At 34.3% G+C, this 20414-nt stretch overlaps 1 protein-coding gene across 1 annotated transcript in view; it reads left to right on the forward strand.

Annotated features, from left to right (window-relative positions):
• Positions 1–19871, forward strand: part of Pspc1 (paraspeckle component 1) — a 59989-nt gene extending 40118 nt beyond the window's left edge. Inside the window, exons 7-9 of the mRNA XM_041633960.1 lie at positions 13862–13919; positions 17196–17365; positions 19374–19871. Of these exons, the coding sequence (XP_041489894.1) occupies positions 13862–13919; positions 17196–17365; positions 19374–19559 (414 nt within the window). The 3' untranslated portion in view covers positions 19560–19871. The remainder of the gene's footprint in view (positions 1–13861; positions 13920–17195; positions 17366–19373) is intronic.
• The last annotated feature ends 543 nt before the right edge of the window (positions 19872–20414 follow it).

Here is a 20414-nt window from a genome sequence, read left to right on the forward strand (position 1 = left end):
CAAATTCAAAGCTAGCCTAGAAATACAGTTTAGTGACAGTCTGCATAGCTTTCTTAAGGTTCATAGTTCCTACTGAGTACTTGATACACAGAGTGATTTCCTATACCTTTTTTTGGTTGTGCTTTTTGTTTGTTTTAGAGACAGGGTCTTGCTCTGTATAGCCTGGAGTGGCCTGGAACTTGCTATTTAGACAGCAGGTCCTCAACTCAAAGGAGATCTCCCAACTTCTCTGCCCCCCCAATTTTTGGGGTTAAGAGTGTGCATGCCACTTTGCCTAGTAAATCCTTACATTTTTTTTTTTACCTAGAAATAATTTTATGTTTGTCTGATTTAGAGAAGATTCTGTCATTGTGTACTTGGGAATATAGTTTTGCTAAATTAGTAGGTAACAATGTGTGATACCTCCATGAAATTATTGAAAAGTACTTGAGATCCATCAATATTTTGAATCATTAGGTTTATGCTGGAACTCAGCTCTTGATTTTAAAATGTTGAACAACTTTTTTAGTGATGCTTCAGATGCCCTTAAATATGTTGAAATCACTGTGGTAGTATAGTTCAAGTTTTTAAGCAGTAAATGGGTTTGAGGAAACATGGGAAAGAGTTGGAAATTCATATATACAATTTAAATAGTACAGCGTTCTCTATGAATAGTGCTTTTTGAATTTGGATGCCAACCATGAATTGGTCTTTCATACTATATACATGCAGGAGATGATCTCAAGGAATGGTACTTTAAGATTTTAGTGACTTCATCTGCACTAAGGGTCAGCAGATTGGAGAAGGTCATGTTCATCTGCATGCTTTCTGTTTTTGTAAAATGAATTGAAACACTTTGGTTAGTTTGTTAACATCTGCTTTGCCCTACAGAGTCTAAGTTGACTAGATGTGAACAATAATATTATATCAAGAGTGTATGGCAAGCAAAGCCTAGAATATTTATTACTTGGCCCTGTTTGCTGATTCCTAATCTGAAGTCAGTATGGTAATTGGGGGGGATCTTAAAGAAAAGGCTCGGATTATCCAAAGTCAACAGTCTGTAAATTACAATGCAAATTAATTAATTTTTGTTTCCTTTCCAGTGCTTTTAGAAGGCCTATTGAGCAGATCTGCTCATATCGTAAGCTCCAAGGTTCCTGAGGAATCCATATTAGGTTCATGATATTCTTATTTATAAGTCAATGCAAGAGTTAACGAAGCAACGGCTAAAGAGATGCTGAAACGCTATTCTTTCTGGTTTCCAAATTTTTTTAGTTTTCTTCAGTAGAGGTTTAAACAATTTTTCTTCTGATGTTGCTTCCTCTTAATCAGTAGTGTTAACTTTACTGTGTTGATGCCTCCATGTCAGTCTTTTTTTTTTTTTGTATTTTATATGGATATTTTCCATTACCTCCATGATTTATTTATAAAATTGATTTGCCCTGGTGTAACATGTGCATACCAAAAACAGGAGGTTTGGGAATAATAAAAGTCATTAATTGGAGCCAACAAGGAGAAATGACACCTTTTTTTTCTTATTTATGATATGGTTGGTAGGTACACATTTATTTTCTGAAATGATGTATGCATGTTTTAGATAAGTTGTAATTTTGTATTTTTCTACATGGCTATTCCTCTTTCCTTCTAAATTATTTAATGAGTTAATTTGATTGGCTTGTAATAGAATGTTTTCCTTTTTTAGAGGCGTGGAAAGGAGTCAAATAGCTGACCATTCAGAGGAATGTTACAATTAGTTTCCATAGCTTTTCATTCTGTGGGAATAGTTGAAGGGATGGTACTGAAGGTTTGGACTTTGATCTGACTTGCAGGTCAACTAGTCAACAGACTTGGACATGTTGATAAAACTCTAAACAAATGATACAGTGATTGTAATGGTCTTAATGTATTTGTAACCATTTTGGCTTATTTAAAAGTTTTTTTTATTGAACTATATATTTTTCTCTACTCAACTCACTTCCTCTCCCTTCCCCTCCTACCCTCTTCCATGGTACCCATGCTTCCAATTAAATAGACAATTTTTTGTTTGTTTTTCTAGACAGGGTTTCTCTGTAGCTTTGAAGCTTGTACTAGAACTAGCTCTTGTACATCAGGCTGGCCTTGATCTCACAGAGATCCGCCGGTTTCTGTCTCCTGGTTGCTGGGATTAAAGGCGTGCACCACCACTGCCAGGCCAGTTTGGTTTTTTACACTTTCACTTATTTAACTGGTTCTTTCTATAAGCAAAAGACTTGTAAATATTAGGGAGGGTATACAGTATTTTCAGGAATTGTTTTTATTGTGTACATAACAAACGAACAGAGTCTAGGTTGTTAATTAGAAAGCTGTCTATCTTGGGGTACATAATTGAAACAGACTTCTAATTAAATAAAACTACACTAGTTAAGCTTATGATATTTGCTGATGTTATTGAAAATGTTCTTTAAGATTTTGATGATTAGATATATCTGACTGGAAGTATTGGTCCGGGGCAGGAGAGATGTCTCTGCTGTTAAGAGCATTGGCTGCTCTTCTAAATTAGATCTTAATTTTTGACACCTATATGGTAGGCTCACTGCCTGTTGTAATTCCAGTCCCAGGGGATCCATGCCTTCTTGTGGTCTCCAAGGGCACTGCATACATGTGGTGTACCTACAGGAAAACATCCAATAAAACATATTGATCATTTTTATTTAGATATTTAATTCTTTAATTATGCTAAAATTTTGGTTTTATTAATAGCTTACAAGTTAAACTTAGAAGTTTCCATAAAAATTATACATATGTTTATATATGAATATATATATCTGAATATATATATTTCTAAATTTCCTTTAAGTAGTCTTAGCTATCCTCAAACTTGGAGACCTGCCTACTTGTTTCTCCCAAATGTTGGAGTTAAAGGCATGTGCCATCACACCCAGCATTAAATTACTTTTAAAAATAGAAGATACAAAAATTAGCTTTGTTAGAAGAATCACACGGCCAAGCCTAATGAACATGGGGTTCTTTGCTCTATGATTCATATATAAAAGTTTTTTTTCTGAACACATCTAATGGAAGTTATTAAATATCTTATATGTCATCCTCCCTCGTATTAAGGTACAACTTGGTGTTTCAGACATACATCATATCTCTCGTCCTCCTCCTCTCATATTCCTGGAGTTTGTCTATAGCTATAAACTGTATAAACACAGTTTGTATATTACCTCTGATTGTTCAACCCAGCCTTTTCCTCTTGTTTGATTTTTAGTGCCTACAAATTAGATTCTAAGTTTTAAAATGTTTTTGTTTGCTGTTATGCTGAGTCTTTAGAGGTCAGGGTTTGTGCATGTGTATTATAGTTAGTTAGATGTAAGCTGAAAGAATCAAATAGTTCTTTTGTGTTTATGTTCCCTATGGGCACATAGAAGTGTTGACCATAGGGGCTAAAGCTTGTAGCCCTAGTACTCTTACGGTAAGGCAAGAGGATCACAGATTTGAGGCCCCACCATGGGAGTATGTACTACATAGAGAGATGTTGTAGATTAAAAAATAGGTAGGCTGGGAAGTAGAAAAAGACAAGATCTCCTGAATAAATCTACTGAGTAAATTGGGAGTGTGGGTATCATGGGAGAGGGTAGAAGGGGGAGGAAGGGAAAGGAGCGGAGAAAAATAAATAGCTCAAAAAAACCCAATAAATTTTAAAAAAGAAAAAATTAAATAAAAGAATAAAATAAAATGGTTTTAAAAAGGTAGGTAAGTATATAGGTAGGTAGATAATCTGCAGTCATAGTTTTAGCTGTACTTTATGAGTCACCGTGCCTTTGTGTATTCTCTTAGATCAAGTCCTTTGTAGATAGTTAGAAAAACACAGAATGACACTGAGATAAAGCTACTGGACTCATAGATTTTCATAATGGAATCACATAATGAATATAATTTAAAAAAAATCCTGTCAGTCAACTTTTTTTTTATCTGTGTGCTTGATTTTCAGCATTCCTAACTTTTTAATGTGAGGATTCTGTTCACTTTACATTAAGACTGGTTTCCATTACAGAAAGATTTTTCCATTTAGATGGGGAAAATTCCTATTATTTCCTGTGCTATAGGAATTTTGGTACAGAGTATGTAGACAGAGAAGGACCTTTAAGAGGTACAGCTAAAGAGTTCTTACTGGTTTAGAGAAGCATTCTCTCTATTGGAAGAGTTTATTTTCATGGTTTTCTTTAAAATTTTCACTGATAAAATTGGTTTATTATTCTACTGTGTTGTAGGTGTACTGTATGTCTTTTCATTTGAAATGGTAAGTTTTAATAATTTTTGATTCAGATGGTAAGATCTTTTTTAACAAATATTTACCTTTTTTGAGTAAGTGGATAAGAGAGTCAGCAATAGAGAAAAGAAATGGTTGGTCTAAACATCCTTTGGAAATGCTGTTAATATCTGTAATATAATTAATACTTTGATTTAGTAAGTGTTTCAATTAGTAACATTTAAAGAAGCTTGTTACTTCTGCTCTGTGACTTTAGTGTAGAGCCATTTTGCAGGAATTATTTTACTTGGTGGTTATATTCTTCAATGTTTTTAGCTTTAATACCAACAGCATAAAGCTATATAGTATCACCCAAATGTCAAGAATTCTGAATTCAACTAGATAAATGAGTATTTTAATATTCACTGCTGGTGGGCACTGCAAACCTTGATTTGTAAACATTCTCTACTGGTGATATGCTTAAGTTATATTATTGATAATTATAATTGTGTTTTCAAAGACTTTTTGAATAATTTGAAAGAACAAAGTTTTGGTAAGTTTACTTTTTGTCTTACGTCTTCTGTATTTTAAATTTTGTCTTTTGCAACTTCAAATTTGATATAACTAATTTTTATTTAGTACTTAAAATCTAAAATTTTAAATTCTGTTACTTTGAGCTACCTACTTAGAAAAAACTATTTGTCAACATATTAGTGCTTCTACGAAACTATTGGCATGATTTAAACAGCAAACAAACATTTTCTCCTTCATGAAGTATATGTGTAATTCTTCATAACATTGGACTGTATACTGCCTTCTTCTTCCATTATTGCCTTTCCATGGGACTAATTTTAGATTGTCTCTTGTACAGTTTATGTTTTGTTCTTTAGTTCATCTTTCATAATTTCACATGGCATCATAGCCTTAGTAGTTTGGTATTAAAATTAAATTTGAAGAATTATTAAGTATTGCTGATATATTCTAGCAACCAAAAGCATCTTTTTAGTGGCACATGTATGTAATCCCAGTAGTTATACTGAGAAAGGAAGATCAAGATTTTTCACGAACACCCTATCTCAGGGAACAAAACAATTTTTTTCAGTGAATTTGCTATGACAATTGAAAATTATGTCATGAATATATATCATCATGTAAGTGCATTGAAATATTCTCAATGCAATATATGTGTTCATATATTAATTTATGTAAAATGTGTGTTTTCTCTTGTCTGCTGATACCTATTAGATTGTTTTTATATGGTTATATGCAATTCAGTCTCAGAAATATACAATGTACTAAAAACAACTATTGATTTTCCTGCATTTTAAAGCTTAAAAATCTATTATTGAGTGAAAGCTCTTAATGTTTTAAGTAATCTTCGTGCTTGTTTTTACTTGAATTTCTGATTGGACAAAGAAACAATTATTTTTATTTTAATGAGTAATAGAATAAACTTGATAATTGATTATTAAAATTTTATTTTGGAGGCTAGATTTCCTATCCAACTTTGGCTTGTCTCTGATTTTCCCTCCTTGCTTTCTTCATTTTTTTGTTAGACTCTTAAAAGTAGTTTTAAATTCCTAGCCACACTGATGGGAAGGCATGGAGGTTTCCCTCATGCCTCCTCTATTGTATCCTTCCACTATCTCCGTACTAGCATGGGATGTTTGGTGAGCACATCTTGCCACATCAATAACAATTATAGACAATAGTTTAGGGTTTATTCCATGTGTTACGATTATGAGGGTTTTGAAAAATGTATGGCTTTTACCATTCTGATATTGGACAGAGTATTTTTGTGTGCCTGTGCACGCGCGCGCGCACACACACACACACACACACACACACACACCTCTACCTACACACCCCTACCTACACATATACCTTTGCTGTTTTTAGTCTTTCCTCCTTACCTTTACACTCCCTGATCTTTTTAGTGTGCTCATGTTTTGTTGTTCTTCATTTAAGATTTAAATTTTCTCTGGATCTTAAAATTTTAACAGGTCATTTCTTCTTAGTGTTTTGCAATAATTCTTCTTTCCTAGATTTAACATAATTTATTTGAAGAAATTTTTGTTGATTTCAAGGTTTAGCTGCTATTAACATCCATGGACAGTTTTGTTTTCAACTCCCCTTGGGTAAATACAAGGAAGTGATTTGAATCATATGGTAAGAGTAAAAGGGTTATGTCACCACCAGACCTTCTTTCACAGTGTTGATGCTATTTTGCTTCTCTGCAATAACGACCGATGATTCCTCCAGTTACTTCTCATCTATATTAGCATTTAGTAATGTCATTGATTATTGGACTTTGAATATTTGAATACTTTGTCTCTCTCATTCTCTTACTATTTGAATCCTTTTGTTGTCCTCCTTTTCCTCCTTTTTTTGGTCTCTTATTAATTTTTGTTTATGTGTATGAATCTTTTGCCAGCATGTATGTCTGGTGTGCCTGGCGCCTGGGGAGGCCAGAAGAGGGCATTGGGTCCCCTATGGATGGTATGAGCCATAGTGGGTCCTGGTAATTAAACCTATGTCCTTGGTAAGAGCAGCCAGTGCTCTTAATAACAGAGTCATCTTTCTGGCCTCTTTCTTTTAAATTTTGATTCTTTAATGATATGTGCTAGAAATTTCATTTAATCATGATAAAACTGAGGACTTCTGAGGCTGGAGAGATGGCTTAGTAATTATTAGCATTGGCTTTTCTTCCGGTAGACTCGGATTCAGTTCCCAGCACCTACATGGAAGTTCACTACAGTCTGTAACTCCGGTTCCTTTAAGAAAACAAAGCAAGCCGGGCGATGGTGGCGCACGCCTTTAATCCCAGCACTCGGGAGGCAGAGGTAGGCGGATCTCTGTGAGTTCGAGACCAGCCTGGTCTAGAGAGCTAGTTCCAGGACAGGCTCCAAAGCCACAGAGAAACCCTGTCTCGAAAAACCAAAAAAAAAAAAAAAAAAAAAAAAGAAAACAAAGCAAAACAAAAACAAAAAAGTGAATGCCACTACCTGTAGTACGAGTATTTTAGAATGCGTGTATTCAAATTGAAGGCAGAAAGTCACAGTTATAATCTGGGAGTTTATATTTCATCATGTATTTACTCCTTCTCTAATCGTGCATTATATGGAATTTTGGATGTCGTTTTCAATGATATAAATTAAAAGTGTTAAACTAGCTAGGGATCATGGCTTGAGCCTGTAATCCCTGCACTTGTGAGACTGACGCTGGAAACTTGATTTAATGGGAGGTCAATCTGGGCCAGGCTAAGGCTAGCTTGAAAAGCAAGCTGGGGAGAGAAGAGACTGGAGAGTGCCAGGTTTTTCTAGCTTTTTCCTATGTTGATTAGGTTGGCAGCAGTCAGTCTCTGCAAAACTTTTCCTAATTTTGTTTGGTTGATAGCTTACATGATGATAGTTTTGGTGCTATTCTTTGTGCCTAGGAAGAGTATTTTAGCTAACACTTGCTTACTGGCAGTATTTATTTACTATTTTTTTCATGGAAGTTTGACTGGTTAGTACCCTGTTACACAAATTTCCTTACTAAAGCAAAGAAAATAAATTGTAGGTATGGTAGACATATTTATAAATTTAGGTTTAGAAATATTTATGGATAAGATTGGATCTTGTTAACTATCAGAACTTTTCTTTCTATATTGCATGTGTTCAAATGTTTAAAAGTGTCGCAAATTGTTCCCTAGACAATTCTTACGAACTTCTTAAGATTGTTGATTATGGCCATTGAGATAGCTTTAAAAGGAAAATATACTTCACTTTTGCCCTGCAAATTCTGTGATTCCTCTAAATTATATTGCCTTAAAATAAAACACAACAAGCTAGCAATACTTAGTACTCAGTAAGTATTATGGTTCAGTATGTAAAGGGGCTTACTGTCAAGCCTGGTCCTTGATCCCTGTATACTTGGTGGAAGAAAAGAACCAGTTTTTTTGCAAGTCCTTTGTTTTATATGTACATACACACTCAATATATGCAGATAATTGTAAAATCCACAAACAACCACACCATTTGATTATGTGAAATGTATATTTAAAATCATACTTCTAGCTTAAATATTAAATGAAAAGTGGTATTAGGTGCCAATAGTGACATATTAACCATGCTTTGGGAATAAATTTTGGGAATAATTTTGGGACTAATGTATGTTGGTGTAGACTTTTTTTCTACTTTATGTTTTTATAGGTAGGAAGGAAGATTAGAACTTTAAAGTGTTCTCTTTGTGGGGGAGGGGATGTGTAAAGTTGGCTCAGTTGTTAGGAGAATTGTCTGCTCTTTCAGAGGTCTTGAGTTCAATTCCCAGCATCCACATGGTGGCTCAACGCCATCTGTAGTGAGGTATGGTGCCCTCTTCTGGCTTGTAGGCATACATGCAGACTGAACACTGAAAGCATAATAAACAAATAATCTTAAAAATAAAGTTCTCTTGGGTCTAGAAAGATGGGCTAGCATTTAAGAGTATGAGTTACTATTCCAGTGGACCAGAGTTTGATTCCTGGCGCCCATGTCAGGTGACTCAGAACCACCTGTAACTCACACTCATGTGATATGTGCATGGTAAAACATAAAATAGAAGCTTAAGAGATGGCTGAGCAATTAAGAGTATTGGCAGCTCCCCGAGAGTACCCACATGGTGGTTCACAATTGTCTGTAACTCCAGTTTCAGGTCATCTTATGCCCCTTTATGACCTCTGCAGGTACCAGGAAAGCAGGTAGTGCATAGATATTTATGTAGGCAACACACCTCTCTCTGTATAAAATAGTAATAGATAAATATCTACTCTTAAAAGAAAGTTTTTAAAAGCGAGATTAGCAGCATATACTTGTATTGCATCACTCGAGAATTGAAGGTATGAGTGTATGGAATTTTTGGCCAACCTCGGCTACTTAGTAAGGCCCAGTTCAGCTCTTCTAAATGAGACCTTATTTCAAAACAAAAAGATATACAGCAACAAAGCAGTAGTTTCTCAATCTTTATGGCGTCCAGGTTCCTTTATACTAATTAAAATTTACTCAAGACATGAGTTTTTTAGTTTTATTTATAGTTCCCATTTTACAAATTACAGCAGTGATTTAGAACATGTTGAGGTTGTAGAGATGAATGGTCCAGTGCTTAGTTGCTGCTCTTCCCATGGCCCCATGCTTGACTCCCAGCACCCTTATCAGGTGGCTCACAACCACCCATAACATCTTTTTCTGACTTCTGTGGGCATGCACACACATCACACACACAAATAGAGATAGTATAGAGTAAATTAAAGAATTTTACATCCCTACTTAAGGAATGGAGTCTTATTTTTACTATGTGTCGTTAATGTTGAATAACTTTGTGAAGTGTAAGTGGTAAATTTGTAAATTTGTTTAATATTCTGACATTCAAATAGTTATCTTCCCATGCTTGCTTTTGTATTTCATGAATTGCAAAACTATCCGTGAAGTCAAATGTGCTTATGTACACCTTTATTCCTGGCAGCTGGCCAGGGCTATACAGGGAGTCTTTTATCTTTTCTCTCCCCACCCACTCCTCCCCCCCCCAGCAAAAAAATAATAATAATAATTTTTTACATGGATAATACTTGGATGACAGTTTCTTAGAAATGCTTTTGAACTAAAGCCTGTTCTGCCTTGAATTTAGAGTAGAACTTCCGTCATGAAAAAAATTTAGGCATCATGTAAAAAATTATTGGTCTTTTAAGCAAATCATCTAATTTTTACTCTCTTTTACACAGAAACTATATTTCTCAATATGTCAGCAATCAGATGTTGAAGTTCTAGGTAAAAATGTTACTTTGTGTTGAAAGTGGTTTGTCTATTGTGAGACCCAATCACATAGAAACTATTTTTAAAATAACCATCCTCTTTTATAATGTAGTAGAAGGCTGTCTGTGTGCTCTGTTCAGTTATACAGAGTAGTAATAAAGTCTTTGATGGGTTTAATAAAGTTAGTTGATTTTTTTTTTGCTGCTTCATTCAAATCTTCATAATCATACTTTAAATTAGATGTATGTCATTAATAATATGAGTACATAGTGGGTTCAAGTCCCCTGATTGTGTTGAAATATCAGGAATTGTTTTTGCCATATTGGAATGTCATGAATGTTGGTATTGTGAAAATGCTTGATAAAATTCAGTATTATAAATTTAGTATTAGAACTTTCAGTGTTAAATGTTTCTTTGTATGTTTTCTGAAGGGGTACTTTTTGAAAGTACTTTTCTGCTACGGTGGGATTACTTCTCTCAGTACTTGGCTTTGGAAAACAGTTGTACTTTGCTTCTTATTTTGTCATCTGTTAATTTATAATTCTTTTATGGAAAGACAATGTCTTACAGTTTAAGTTAATTTTAGGTAGGGTTTTTACTGTTGGGATTATTGAATGGCGGCCTCTTGTAGAAATAGGCCGGAGAGTGGTGCAGTTGGTAAGTGCATGCTCTCCAAGTACAAGACCACAGAACCCATCTGCAAAGCCAGGCGTTGCAGTCATAAATGGTTATGTAAGCCTGTAATTCCAGCCTTGGTGTGTGTGTACATGATGGGCACTGGGGCTCAGTTTCTGAGACTCCAACCTCTTACACTTGACGAACTTGAGGTTCAGTGAGAGATTCTGCCTCAAAATAAAAAGCTGGGCCTGGTGCTATGGCATGTGCTTTTAATCCCAGGCATTCAGGAGGCAGAGACAGACTGATTACTAGAAGGTTGAGGCCAGCTAAGGTTACATAGTAAGTTCCAGACCAGCCAGGGTTTCAAAAAAAAGAATGCTGGAAGGCTTTGCATGATGTCGTACACTGTCAATCCCAGCACTCAGGAGGCAGAGGCAGTTGCATTTTTGTGAGTCTGAGACCATTCTCTTCTAATCACAAATTCTAGGACAACCAGGTTCACACAGTGAAACTCAGTCTTTTTCCCACCCCCAAATTAAAAAAAAAAAAAGGAAAGGAATCAAGAAAGCACACCAGTTGGGTCTTGATGTGCCATTTGAACATTTCATATAATACACTTGTGTACACACACACAAAGATCATTCTGCCTGATAGATAGGGTCGAATCTATTTTAAAACTTGAGTTTTCATTGTAGTTTTATTTTGTTGCATGAAAATCTTGAAGATTTCCTTTTGTATGTGTGCACGTGTGTGTGTGAATGTGTGTCTCTGCCTGCCTACATGAATTAATGTGCACCACATGTGTGCAGGTGCCTACAGGGACCAGACAAGGCTTTCAGTTTTCCTAAAATTAGAATTGCTAATAGTATGAGCCATCCATTTGCATGCTCTTTAACTGCTGACTCATCTCTCTAGACCTCTTGAATTAAAGTCTTTTATTTTTTTAAGATTTTTTTTTCTTTTTAAATTTATGTGTAGGGTTGGAGATATGGCTCAGTTGTTAAGAGCAGTGATTGCTCTTCCAGAGGACACGGGTTCAATTCCCAGCACCCACATGGCAGCTCACAACTGTCTGAAAATGCAGTTCCACAAGATCGGACACCTTCACACCAATGCACATAAAATAAAGTTAAATAAAAAATTAGAAAAAAACACAAAAATTAAAAAAAAAATAAATTTATGTATATATGTGTGTGCCATATATATACAGATACCTTGGAGACCAGAAGGGAGCACCAGATCCCTTGCTGCTTAATTTAGAGATGGTTATAAGCTACCTGGTTTGGGTGCTGGAAACTGAACTTAGGTCATTGGAAGAGTAGCAGTTGCTCTTAACAATGGGCTATTTTTCTAGTCGCCATTAAAAGACTGTTGATGTTGGTTACAGTTTTTCAATTTACACTATAATGAATACTTACGACAAAGTTAAAACATCACAAATATCTAAGAAAATGTTAACTTTTATCTGTTTTAAAATGTATTAAAAGCTATTCATGCCTGAGGCTAATGCTCAGTTCTTGCTTATCCTACTTGAGACCCTGAATTTGATCTCCAACATTATTAAAAGAAATTTTTTATAGGAGAAGGGTCTCTTGCGTTTTGGGTTAGCACACAGTTGTGAATTCTTCAGGTTGGTGTGAATAGACAATACCCTAAGTCTCACTTTCAGGTTCTTATGTTACTGTGCTATTGTATTTCAGTAGAAGTTTGTGACAATAGATTTGGAACATAACAATCTCCTGAAGTCATGAGAAGGAAACTTAACTAATAAATACTTAACATGTTTAAAGTTTTTTCTGTATAACATCTGATTAGTCATCGTTTTGATCTTATGATCTTGTGTTTTTCATTTTTGAGACAGAATTTCACATAGACCTGACTCACCTGCACCTCACAGAAATAGATACCTTTCTCCCTCTGCCTTATGGGAGTGCTGGGACGAAAGGCTTGCTTTACATGTCCAGCCTTACTTATTCTTGCTTTTTCATATGTTAATGATAGTATCTGTTAACACATAAATTTTATAAGAAGAAAAAACATATTTCTTAGGAAGTTGTATTTACATTTTATAAATAATATGGTAAAACATTTCTTTTGGCTGTGTCGTAGCTTTGTTCATTTCACATTGCTTTATTAAATTATTTATTTCTTCAATTCTAAGCGGGCAGGACTTTTCCCGCCTCATACCTGTGCTAGGGACTCTGTGTTTGGTAGAAAGGTGCTCTGCTACTGAATCCAGGGATGTCTTTAAAGAGCTTACTTACTACTTCTTACATTATAGCATTTTAGGCCCTTGATTTTATATGTTGTTTTCTCCAGCATTATACCATCATTAAGCATTTATGTTTAACAATAGTTGCTTTTCCCAAGAATAATTGTTGTTTCATTCAGCCATGGATTGAATTGAAACACTCATTGGTACTTTTGTGTTAGAGTACTTTTCATGGTTTCAGCATTTAATATTTTGGTTAAAGTGGTATTGCAATTTTATTGTTATTGATTAATTTCATTGGCTTAATTTTGAAGTAACTGGCAGTAAATAATTTTTATAAAGTAGCTATGTAATGAAATTTCAAATGTTAATTTATTATGACCTGACTCTTGTGTTATAATTCTACAGTGCATCATTTCAGAACTTGGAAAATGAGAAACAGTTTATTCATGTTTTAAATAAAACCACTGCTTTAGTTAAAGGAAAGCAATATTACATAAATCTTTTTATAACTGCTAGTGTAGACCGAAGACTTAGGGTGTATATATAGACCAGAGGTGGAAGAATGCCTGACTAGTTGAATAAAAACTCATGGATCTTTCATAAGTTTTATATAATAAAAACAGCCTGTAACCTTAAGAATTCTGTAACGTGGAAGTTAAATATAATTGGCGTTATTCAGGGTAGGTGTATCTTTGATGAAAGTTTCTTTGGAGTGACAGCATTAAAAAGCTAGCAGATTTTATGTAGGCTGGTTCATTTGTAACCTGGTCTTATTGTATCAAGTGAATATTCTAAGCACTTAATGCTTATTAAGCCTTGGATGCTTGGAGTGTTTTTTGTTGTTGTTTTTGTCTTTTTTTTTTTTTTTTTTTTACTTTTCCCTTTCGTTTCCTCTTTTCTAGTAGTCTTGCTAAGTAAATAATGTTGGAAAATTTCAGAATTTTTTATGGAAAGTGATATCCCAACTCACTCTTTTCTGTTTGATTTTAGATGGGAAATGTCAAGTCATAAGATCGATAGGTTGACTCTGACAACTATGTTTACTTACAGAGAGAACAGGAAATGAGAATGGGTGATATGGGTCCCCGAGGAGCAATAAACATGGGAGGTAGGGATTTGAAGCAAAAGACTTATGTAACTTAACTTACTTGTAAATATTTTGGGACTATATGCTGTTCATGGTATTTGTATGCTGAGAACCTGAAACATGGAACCAATTATGAAGGTGATATTTCTTATATTTAATAAATGGATTTAAGAAGTGTCTAGGAAGAATATTTTATAGCTGAAAAATACAATTTGATATATTCTGTGAAAGAAGCTTTTAAACTAGGTTTTGATGCAGGGTGCAACAATTCTAACCATTTTGCTTAAATACAATGCTATAATATTGTACAAACCAAGTGTCATTTTCCCTTGGAAATTGACAGATTCTAATTTGTATTTTCACTTGATTTTAGAGTTACTATTTTAAATTTTTACTTTTTGAGCCGGGCGGTGGTGGCGCACGCCTTTAATCCCAGCACTCGGGAGGCAGAGGCAGGCGGATCTCTGTGAGTTCGAGACCAGCTGGGTCTACAGGAGCTAGTTCCAGGATAGGCTCCAAAACCACAGAGGAACCCTGTCTCGAAAAACAAAAAAAAAAAAAAAAAAAAAAAAAAAAAAATTTTACTTTTTGTTTGAGACTGAGCCTTTTTATTTACTTTACAAAATGTTTTAAATGTTTTTCATGGCTACGGTATTTAGCATGGAAGTATTTCTTCATAGTCTTCTATGGCTTGTTGAGGAAATCAGATGCCTTACATGTCTTTAGAGGAGTTGCAAAATTGTTAAGAAATAGAATCATAAATAAGGTAAGGGAAAAGTGTATAGATATCATGACTCTTATTAGTAAACTTAAAATTTGAAGTGGTATACTTTAATCATTGGCCAATGAATTACATTTTACATAACTTTTATATTAAATTGTCCCATAGAAACGTCACGAAATTGAAACTTGTATAATTCATATGTGCATGTTGTTTTAACAATTATACTATCAGAACATATAATGCATTACCAACTAATATATTCTTAAGATTTGTAGCATATGAGAATAAGGAATTGTATCAATATTTTCTGAAGTTAGCCATGAAAAAAAAATACTTGTAATTCTAGTTCTTTTATTCTTAGTCAGATAATCTAGAATAGTTTATTACTGTCCTTTTGGTCACTTTTCTTGGCCTTCAGCGTGTGACTTAGCATTTGTGGTATGCAAAGGAAGCATGAAACGTGGCCCTTGCCCCATGATCCTATCTATGCCGTTAGTGTGTGGACATGTGGAATCATTAGTATAACAAGATTTCTGAGTTGAAGCTTTGTATATAATGGTGATATGACTCAGTATTTTTTCATAGTAATTTATGGGGAATGCATAAAGTAATAGATGGCATTTTTTAAGGACAGTAAGATTATGAAGTTCAATTTCAAAGAATTTTTGCCATTCATCTCAGAATCAAACTTTGACTTGTAAAATTTTAAACATTTTTTGGTAGTGCAGAGAGATCTGAAAACATTCTTTTGCTTAACACTTTTATGAGAATACCCTTTTGTATTACTTAATTTAGAAGAAAAATAAAATTTTGCAACATTTATTAGGAAATCATAACATGCTTTTTAGCACTCAACTCTCCTAAAGTCTTCAGTCAGTGTTAAGACCTGATGGTTTATTGCAGTTCCCATCTTGTTGAATTGTTGAGTTGTTAAAACTGTCATAGTACATCAAGTTTCATAAATGGGCTAGGGTTGTAGCTCAGTGGTTGAGCTCAAGGCACTGTATTTGCACCACACAAATTCTGTTGCTGTTGATAGTGTGGCATCATCATTTTTGATGTATTACAAGTGGACACACCAGATAATGCCGACATTTCTTAGATTTGTACAGGTAGGAGGCGGAAAATAGGTCCACGTTACTGATAGCTGGGAGTATTACTTGACATGTTCTGACTTGTATCATTAACTGTCTGAACTCTCATAATACTAATAAAGAGAAGGGGGCTGGCCGTGGGGGTCTCATACCTATAATTCTGGCATCAAAGAGGCTGAGGCAGGAGTATGTGACAGCAAACCCCCTAGGCTACACACAAGACCTCCCTTTTAAAAAAAAATGAGGGGAAAACAAAGGTCTTTAACCTGTTTTTTTTTTTTTTTCAGGAAAAATTGAACTAAGAGGGCTTGTAGTTGTTGCCATCTGCCTTTCTTTTCTGTTATATCCATGTTTATAACTGTATTGAGGAAGTAGAAATTATTAACTTTAAGTGTTGATTAATTAGAAAGAATATGTTGCAATTAAGGAACTTGTTTCCTTTGAAATTGGTTGTTTCTTGGATTAGAGTTCAAAGAGCAATAGCATGGATTGGCGAGGAGTGTGACTTTCTTCTTTCTCCTGCTCCTTAGTCTTGACACTGCAGTATTCAGCTGCTTTAGGTCCTGTGCCATGGACTTACTGTGTTCTTAAGAAAGTCAGTTCTGAATATCTGAAAACTGGCCATGTATTGAAATAGTAGAAGAAATCTTGATTTTGGCATTAGTTTTTGGTTTTGGAGTTTTATGGTTAAAAAACTCATCCCTTAAAAAATTAAAAATTAAAAATAAAAAAATCATCCCTTAAAATGTTTTATTTCAGACTACCATACATGTTGACGTACAGCTCAGACAGTATTGTAATATGACTCAGGTGGATATCTTAATGACCTAATTAGAAGTCTGATTATGCCTCTTTTCAGAATTTCACTTTTTAGAAGTACTCCCTAATAATCATTTTCTGTTTGGATGTAACTGTGTTTTAAAACCTGGTTTGACCTGAGTAAGATTTTTTTTGTTGTTGTTTAGACTATTTATTTTAATATAAAATTGAAAAGCCATTCTTTGGTAAGTTTTAACAATTTTGTAAAAGCCAAGGGATTCTTTTTTATAGCTAATGTTGTGCAATTCCCTGGACTGATTTTCCTTTTTAAGATTCATTGTTTTGATATGCTAATAGTTTTAGCTGTATTTAGTTTTTGAGTGCCAACCCTTTACCGTTTATTAAGGCTGGTGGAATGTAAAATTATCAAGGGTCATTTCTTTAAATTAAGCTACACTTAGTATTTCTGATTTTTGAAACTTTGAATATCTTAGTCTCAATTGCTCTAAAAAATTGACATGGCTTTACTTATTTCTTGTAGGCTTGTTTTAATAAAGAGAATTTTACTGTGTATATGATGCTGTTTTGTTGATGGTTTAGTGTTCCATTCTTAAGGAAGGAAAATTATTTTGATAATAGTTTTGTTTTTATGAGTTATAAAGTTGTTAATGTTCACTAAACTAAGATAGGACAGCTCTAAGTGTAGATTGTTTTGCATAGATGCATTTAGCCCAGCACCTGCTGGTACCCAAGGGCCTCCTCCAATGATGAGTATGAATATGAACAACAGAGGAACTATACCTGGCCCACCAATGGGCCCTGGTCCTGCCATGGGACCAGAAGGAGCTGCAAATATGGGAACTCCAATGATACCCGATAATGGCACAGTGGTAACGTATCACTAAAATTATTTTGATTTTATTTTATAACTAAACATTTTTTCTGCCCCAAAGGTAACTTCACACTTATTATAGCCAGACATCATTGCTTTTGGCAGTACAGATGTACAGCCAACGAAGAGAAAGCAACTTGGTTAAGTTTTTATTTATTTGAGACAGTTTTAAGTGGCCAGATGTTATGTTAGTATTGCCATCACTACTTACTTTGCTACCTCAATATAGAAGATATGTGCCACTACAGTTATTCTTCAGTACTTTTAATTTACATCTGTCTTTGAGTGTATGGATGTAATGCTAAGTGTTTATATTGTGCTTTTTCTATGTAGACTATTTACCTTTGGAAACAACTCTACTATGTATGAAATGACAGATTTTAGTTTTTATGAAAACAGTATAATTTATTTCAGACCATTTACTTCACTGGAAAATAGTTAACACTAAAACTTTATCTTTCTAAAGCTTTCTAAAGGTACACTGTTATCTTCAGTAAAAAAGGTACTGTTTTATGAAAAGTATTAATTGCTTGTATTAGTAACCTAAAAATACAGATTTTTTTTTTTTGGTCTTGATCCAAGAGTGTGAAGATATCTTTGTATGGGTAAAACATGAAAATTGACTTTCTCAGTTGTAATTTCTGTCATCTTTGCATATCAGGTAGCAGGAAAGGTGCCTCTTATTATTTCTGAGGCCTTAGAGTAGGAAAATGTTTCCTCATGTAATGCTTGTTGATAGTTGTTCTGAAAAGTAAAATTGGTGACTAGATTTCAAAAAGGGTGTTTGGTGTTTGGTTTACCATACCAAAAGTTAAAGTTCCATTGGTGGCTAAGAAGGAAGATGCACTAGCATTTAACTTAGACATGCCATCATTCTATGTCTGTGGTGATCAGAAGGGACTAAAAGGAATACACTGTGCATTGCAGAAATGAAGCATGCACTGGTTTTCTTGATATCATTTTAAAATTAATTATACAAGGGTCATAGAAAAAGCAGGGTCATAGTATCTAGGACAGTCAGGTGGCACATAAAGAAGTCGATGCATTTCGGAGAGGCAGCATTTTTGTAATGTAACTCCTGAAACTTGAAGTATGTTGGTTAAGTTTCTCTTTAGCATTTAATCGTTAGCAGTAACATAGACATAACCAACCTATATTTCTACACATTACTTAAAATTGTAAATTTAATTTAAATGTCATCTTTGGTGGTTTTTTCTTTTTTTTAAGACAAAATTCTGTTCATCACTTGAGATTAACTATTATAAAGTGTCACAGAATAAATGATAGAGATATTTAATGTGTTCTCAATAATTTGTTAAACAGTTCTTGAAACTTAATCTTATTTTCTTAATACTAGACTTTAAAGGATAGTATTTCATATGTCTCTATTAAGTCCCAGTTTTTTGTGATGTTCATGTTAGTGCTTTGTGTTTTAAAAGCATTGATTCTCAAGTTTATAGAATGTTTACTTATGAAATAGTATGATGCTGCTCCTCAGTTTTACATCTCTGATTTCTTTTTAAAAAGTATCTTTCTTGCCAGGACAGATGGTGCATGTTTATATTATAGTCCCAGGAGCTGGGAGGTAAAGGTAGAGGTAGAATCATGAGTTAGAGGCCAGCCTGGGCTACAGATACTCCATCTCAGAGCAAAATGATATTATGTATATATATTTTACATTATAGTTTAATGTAGTTATAAGCTTTTTAAAAAGGGATCAGAGCAGTGTGATTGGGCATAAGGAGGCATTTGCTTATGTCAGAATCAGTTCGTTTCACCAAATGGGGCATAGCTTAGCAACTTGTAAATCTTCAGATGCTTATTATTATTTATTTTTTTAAAAACAGGAACTAATTAAATTGCTCCTTTCTTCCTTCTATGTTTGATCCTGACTCTGCTGGACTTTCTGCTGAACTTCCTGACATCACCACTTGGGATTTTGCCAATTTTTCTTGTCACTTATATTTTGGCGTGTTCCAAATGGACTTTACTGTATGTCATTATAGCACAATGATAGGTTTCCTCAAGGACCTCCGTCCCAGATGGGTTCGCCTATGGGAAATAGAACAGGTTCTGAAACTCCACAGGCACCAATGAGTGGTGTAGGTCCTGTGAGTGGAGGTCCTGGTGCTTTTGGTAGAGGAAGTCAAGGGGGCAACTTTGAAGGCCCCAATAAGCGTCGGAGATACTAAATATTCTTTCATTCCCGGCTGTTTAGAAAAACACTTTCAATGGTATGCCTTTATACGTTGTCTGTTACCTGGAAAAAAATGGTTTTATTGTTAACGTACGTAGATTGAAGTTTTTCTTTTGTAAAGCTTGAGGTTTTTTTTTTTGTATTTTCTTTTCATAAGCTTTGTAGATTAGGTTAGTGATAAAGATGCCCATCATTGTGAATGTTGAAATGTGTTGTGATCATAGCTAAGAATAACTATGCCACATTATTATTAAATCTATGTAGTTACTTAATATCAATAAAGAAATGATTTTGCCTAATTTAAAAATGTTCTTAGTGGTATTCCCTCATGACTTTATAAAACTTGCTGTGGTTGCTTTAGCTAATCCTATTTAAAAGTGGAAATGATTTTGCTTTTCTGTTTGTTCCAATAACCCCGAAGTCAGACTGTTAGTGAAAGCTGATGTCAGTGGGGATCAATAGTGTAGTGTTGTAGTGTATCTGTGGGTGGGAGGCATGCGGCTTCAGATTGTATAAACCATCCATATTGTGTAAAATTAGAGTTGTTGCTTACATTTCATATAGATTTTGACTATTCATATATTCTGAGAAAGGTTATTAAGGATCTCTTTGTTTTGTGCTGATTTTTTTCAAATAAATCTTTTGAATCTTGAACAAAAATGTTTGAAGGTAAATCTCTCTTGATTATAAAATAATTCATGGTTTTAATCTTGTTCCATCACTTATTTAGTATCAGTACCTACGTTTCCCCTATTGTCACTTGACGAGTTAGTGTTAAGTTTTCAACCAACCAGTCAACCACAAACAGACAGCATCACTAGAATGTCAGTGAAAGTGGATTTGGTCTTAT

The sequence above is a fragment of the Microtus oregoni genome, unplaced genomic scaffold (assembly GCF_018167655.1).
Source record: "Microtus oregoni isolate MIOR12 unplaced genomic scaffold, Mior012 000045F_ref0000178, whole genome shotgun sequence".
Lineage (NCBI taxonomy): Eukaryota > Metazoa > Chordata > Mammalia > Rodentia > Cricetidae > Microtus > Microtus oregoni.